General features: G+C 36.4%; 1 protein-coding gene across 1 annotated transcript; it reads right to left on the bottom strand.

Moving 5' to 3' along the window:
- Positions 1-4,673: 4,673 nt before the first annotated feature.
- On the bottom strand, positions 4,674-5,459 carry LOC134474398 (zinc finger protein 709-like; the record flags this gene model as incomplete). The annotated part of the gene is made up of 2 exons (XM_063242246.1): positions 4,674-5,069; positions 5,154-5,459. Coding segments are annotated over 2 exons (702 nt in total), but the record flags the coding sequence as incomplete, so codon positions are not given.
- Between the last annotated feature and the right edge of the window lie 535 nt (positions 5,460-5,994).

Below are 5,994 nucleotides of genomic sequence, written 5' to 3'. Positions count from 1 at the left end.
GAGGAAGACTGAGTCTGCTCAGATCTATGTGGAGATCTAAAGTCAGAGAGATGGTCCAGGCAGAGGTGTAGGACACCATGGCTTAAAACGGCCTGGTGCAGGCCTCCTCATCCATCAGTAAGTTCTCAGGAAAGCATCACACACTGTAAGCTGCACAGGAGAGAGCTGGAATGGTTCCAGAGCTCTTCTCTACATGCCTGAGGCCCCATCTCTCACTCAGGGGAGCTCTGTATGAGGTCAGTCTGTTACAGAGCCCAACATAACTGAATGTTTTCCAACCAGGTGCAGATCTGAACTGCCACATGTGGACTCACCATAGTTATGGAGCATGACAGGTGTTTACAGGGAGCAGGTCAGGAGATGGGGACACTGCAGGCAGGTCAGGGTATGAAGCCTTAAATAAGAGACCAGGCCCTCACCAGCCCCAGTTTCCTCCAGCATTAACCAAACCCTGCAAGAGTGTGCATTAAAAACTGAGTAACTGAGTGGAGTTACTCACAAAATTATATATTATAGAGATAGTTTGAAGATACAATATAAATGGAAGCATCCATAAGTAAAATGAGATGTGACCCTTAATGGATATGTGGTGTCCATTGATGTCCCCAGCCACATGCATCAGAAGGAAACAGTCTGATGAACAGAGCAATAAGGAGCACAGGCAATGGGTAAAAATCACAGCTTCTTAATAACAACAACAAAGCTGGGATACAAAAAGTGCAATGGTGAATTTTATCCAGTATATAATAAAGAATAAATACTGATTTTTTTTCAGTTCTTTGATGAAGTTGAAGAAAAACCCACCACCAACTTCTTTTAAGTGACAAAGTTAAAGTTATCCTGAGAATGAAGCCAGACAATAATGTGTTAAAAATAATATAAATGAAAACACTCTGTTGGCTAATATTCCTACCAAACATAAACAAAAGTGTTCAGCTAAATGTTTGCAATGTTATCTCACCAACATATTCAAAATTAACCAACATGATCAACACTGGACTCAATCTCAGTGGTGCAAGAATGGTCCCTCTCTAACAAACTGTTTCCACTGGTTTTAACATGTTGTATCTTACTATATTTTACTATATGTGATAGTATAAAGAAAAATTTTATAGGCAAGGAGATAATATAGAAACCATTGTTCGTTTTCTGTTAACTGGTTCTAAATACCCTGTAATTCTTTCATTCTGTTGAATGGTTTCACACTGTCTTGATATGTTTGATGCTATTGTATACGAAGTTATACTCAAATAATTCAAGGAATGAGGCACTATGGTGACTACTATTATGTTAGATTATCTGGGAGTGAAACACAATTATGCTTAAATTGTTCCATTCTGACCAGTGTTGTTCTATTACAATATCCTCTTTTATCTCAATCTCCACACTTTTTTTAAATTAAACTTTTTTTATTTTTTTCAATTAAGGGAAAACTAAATTTAAAAATAGCGGGATATATTATAGTAACTATTAGTTTTCCTATTAATCTGATTTGAACCCCAGTATTGCTCTCCACATCTTGTTCTGTCTGATTTTACTATATTCTATTTTGCTTGATAATATCAAGTTTGAGCGTATAGACAACCACTTTGAAGGCCATAAGATTTATTATGATGGCCCATTATAGTTTGACTATTATCTTCTTTTGAAGTCTTGCAAGGTTTCCAGTGTAGGTTTTTTTGGTCTTGTCCTGTACGGTTTTGATCAATTCTATTATACCTGATGATATAGCAACTCTTTTTAAAAATAGCAAGAGACACCATGGTAACCATTTTTGATCATCTGATATTCTATTTTTGCATCATGTACTATGCCCATCCTTCTTTTCTAACTGTCTCTGTTTTATTTAGTCATGTTAGGATTTATTCTCTTCAAAAAAATGTAATAAGAACTGTGGGAGTAAAAAAACTCAAAACGTGTAACTGTTATTGTAAAAAAGAGAGGAAAGGAAGGTGGTCTAAGGGATATAACTGCATGCTTGAGTGTGTAGGATGGAAAATCATATTACTGAGCTTTTGTTGGATCACTGAACAGAACCTTCTGCAATCTCACTGTATGAATGCCCACTTTATATGCTTTAATTTTATAATTTGGACAACTGTTTCTAAGATGACTGAAAGGGTTTTGGCCCAGATAGGTCACTGTAGCCAGGAAAGCCACAACCGGAAGCAGGAAGCCCCATCTCCCCTGCCCCTAGGAAGTTACCTGTGATGCCATCTTCCCACCCATGGAAATTTACATAGGGCGCCAAACCTAAGACCAATGGACTACCTATGTATCCCTAATGCCCGCCTTAGGTTCCACCCCAAACCAAGCCTATTTACAGGCCCCCATGCCACATGTCCGACAGAGAGATCACTGGATGCCAGCGGTGGGGGTGCCTGTCATCTCTCTCCGTGTTCTCAGAATAAAGGCCACTTTTTATTTTATATTTCTCATCTTTTGTTAATATTTTTCATCTTTTGGAAATAACCCTAGCAATGACAATATGTAACCTATTAACTAGTGATTTCTTACTGTATTTTTTCTTGAAATTCTGTATTACTTGTACCCTTTTACTGCTTTGTTTTTTATTTCCTTTCTTCTCTTTAATTAAACAAATAATCAAACCTGGAATGGATATCTTTTATTTATTTATTTTTTTGGCTCTGGAGATCAAACTCATGACCTCACACTTGACAGGCAGGTGCCTTAAGCCACTGAGCTAAATCCCCAGCCCACCAATGGATATCTTTTACACCTTGTCATCTTCAGAGTAGTTGCCTCTGCTCTTGAACTTGATACCAGCAAGCATATCAAATGTGAATAAAATCAGTCAAGGCCAAATAACATTGAAACAATCCAGCTTCAAAGAAGATCAGTCATAGAAGACAATGTAAGTAATATAGGGATTCAGTTTTAGTTAATAGGAAATTAAGGATAATTACCATGGTATAACCTGCTATTTTTGGGTTATCTCTCTGTGCCCTCAAATCTAATATGAGTAGACAGACCAGAAAAAATATAACCAAACTATACAGAGCAACAAGACTACTGTAGCTTTTAAATCCTGATACACTTTTAACTATGTCCTCTGCCTTCTTTTTTTAGGCAATTCCTCACCTTTCTCCTTCTCAGGATACTATTATTCACTGTTCAGAGTGATATTAGTCTAGTCTCTTATGTTCCATTTCAGCATACATAAAGATAAAGACAGCTACTACAAAGACCATGAGACATTATGGTAGTCATTATCGACTTCCCCCAAATCAGTCTTGAAGATCAAAAAAGCTTGCATCATCCTGTAATTATTTGATTAGTTCTATAATATTCAGTATATATTCAATGTGTGTGAGGATGGGAACAACTATTTGGAAAAAAACTAGAGACAGTAAAATAGACAGTGAACATTTCCAGTGGACTTGCTTTGAAATCTGTGTTTCCTTAACTTGTTTCCTTATGAACTGTTTTGCTCTGTTTTGCTATGTTTAATCTTACCCTCTTTAAGAAAAAAAAGTGTGTAGGACAGATAGGCATATTAATAACTTTTTGGTGGATCATTGAGGTGAACCGTGACAGTGTCATTATTTGAATATCACTTTGTATGCTTTAAATTTGTAACTTGAACAACTACTTCTAAGATGACAATATAATACTAATCATCTAGTGATTTCTTATGGTTTATTTTTCTGATATTCTGTATTATTTCTACACTTTTTTTCTCTTTAAATAAACAACATTACAATTCAGAAAATACAAAATTTAAGTTTTAAAGACAAAATATTAAGTATGGAGGCACTATCCATACTTGAAAGTGAAAAGCCCATTTCAGTTTAGCATGTTTAATTACAAGATGCCATGTTGAAGCACAAAAACATCTAGATTAATAAATCTAGAGAGGTACAAGTGATTAACTGAAAACCATACAACATGTGCACCTAAGGAGAGCCCCACCACAGATTTGTCATTTCTGGAATATTTGTGAAGAAATATTGACATCTAACTTCTGTATCGATTATTTCTTCAGGTCTCCATGGAATTTTTAAAGTAAACTTAGATCTAAACTGTCTGAACAGTAATGCTTTTTCTATGTATTTAACAAGAAACATGGATTGCTATATTTCTCACATTGGTAATCCACATATCATCTCTGCCTAGTGAGCTCTTTCAGATATGTAACAATGATCAAGTATGCTGAGAGTATTCCCATAACACAAAGGGTTTATCTCTTGTGTGAGTTTTTTTCATGTATTTCCCTTACAATCTGGCTGCTGAAAGTGTCTCCACTTGCTTACATAGCCAGTGGTTCTTCCCAGTGTGAATTCTTTCATGTGTTTTGCAATGACTATATGCAGTAAAAGCTTTGTCACATTGTTATACACATAGGCTTTCTCACCAGTGTGAAGTCATAGATGTTTTTTACAAAATCTATGTGTGGTGAAAGCTTTCCCACATTCTTCACATACACACAGGGTTTCTCAACCATGCAAATTTTATAATGTATTGGACAATGAGCATTTCTGGAGAATCCTTTCCCACATTCCTAACATATGTAAGTTTTCTGCCCAGTGTGAAGATTTTCATGCATTATGCAACATATACCTGTACTGAAACCATTCTCATGATGCCTATATACACTGGTTTTATATTGAATGTGAACTTTCATGTTTCTTACAATCTCCCTGTGTTTTAAAAGCTTTCCCACATTGATTACACACATATGGTTTCTCTCCAGTGTGAATTCTTTCATGAACCTTACAATTTGCACGTGTGTTAAAAGCTTTCCCACATTGCTTACATACATATGGTTTCTCTCCAGTGTGAATTCTTTCATGTTCCTTACAACGTCCAGGTCTGGTAAAAGCTTTCCCACATTGCTTACATACATAGGGTTTCTCTCCAGTGTGAATTCTTTCATGAACGTTACAATGTGCACGTGTGTTAAAAACTTTCCCACATTGCTTACATGCATATAGTTTCTCTCCAGTGTGAATTCTTTCATGTTCCTTACAACGATCAGGTCTGGTAAAAGCTTTCCCACATTGCTTACATACATAGGTTTTCTCTCCAGTGTGAATTCTTTCATGTTCCTTACAATGATCAGGTCTGGTAAAAGCTTTCCCACATTGCTTACATACATAGGATTTCTCTCCAGTGTGAATTCTTTCATGAACCTTACAATTTGCACGTGTGTTAAAAGCTTTCCCACATTGCTTACATACGTAGGGTTTCTCTCCAGTGTGAATTCTTTCATGTTGCTTACAGTATCCCCATGTGTTAAAAGCTTTCCCACATTGCTTACATACATATGGTTTCTCTCCAGTGTGAATTCTTTCATGTTCCTTACAAAATCCAGGTCTGGTAAAAGCTTTCCCACATTGCTTACATACATATGGTTTCTCTCCAGTGTGAATTCTTTCATGTTCCTTACAAAATCGAGGTCTGGTAAAAGCTTTCCCACATTGCTTACATACATAGGGTTTCTCTCCAGTGTGAATTTTTTCATGTATTTTACAGTTTGTCTGTGTGTTAAAAGCTTTCCCACATTGCTTACATACATATGGTTTCTCTCCAGTGTGTATTCTTTCATGTTCCTTACAATGTCCAGGTCTGGTAAAAGCTTTCCCACATTGCTTACATACATAGGGTTTATCTCCAGTGTGAATTCTTTCATGAACCTTACAATTTGCACGTGTGTTAAAAGCTTTCCCACATTGCTTACATACGTAGGGTTTCTCTCCAGTGTGAATTCTTTCATTTTGCTTACAGTATCCCCATGTGTTAAAAGCTTTCCCACACTCCTTACATACATATGGTTTCTCTCCAGTGTGAATTCTTTCATGAACCTTATAACTTGCACGTATGTTAAAAGCTTTCCCACATTGCTTACATACATATGGTTTATCTCCAGTGTGAATTCTTTCATGTTGCTTACAACATTCAGGTCTGGTAAAAGCTTTCCCACATTGCTTACATACATATGGTTTCTCTCCAGTGTGAATTCTTTCATGTGCC

The sequence above is a fragment of the Cavia porcellus genome, unplaced genomic scaffold, assembly GCF_034190915.1.
Source record: "Cavia porcellus strain 051 isolate PalLab524CR breed Dunkin Hartley unplaced genomic scaffold, mCavPor4.1 scaffold_32, whole genome shotgun sequence".
NCBI lineage: Eukaryota > Metazoa > Chordata > Mammalia > Rodentia > Caviidae > Cavia > Cavia porcellus.
This window is presented reverse-complemented; position numbering and strand designations above follow the sequence as displayed.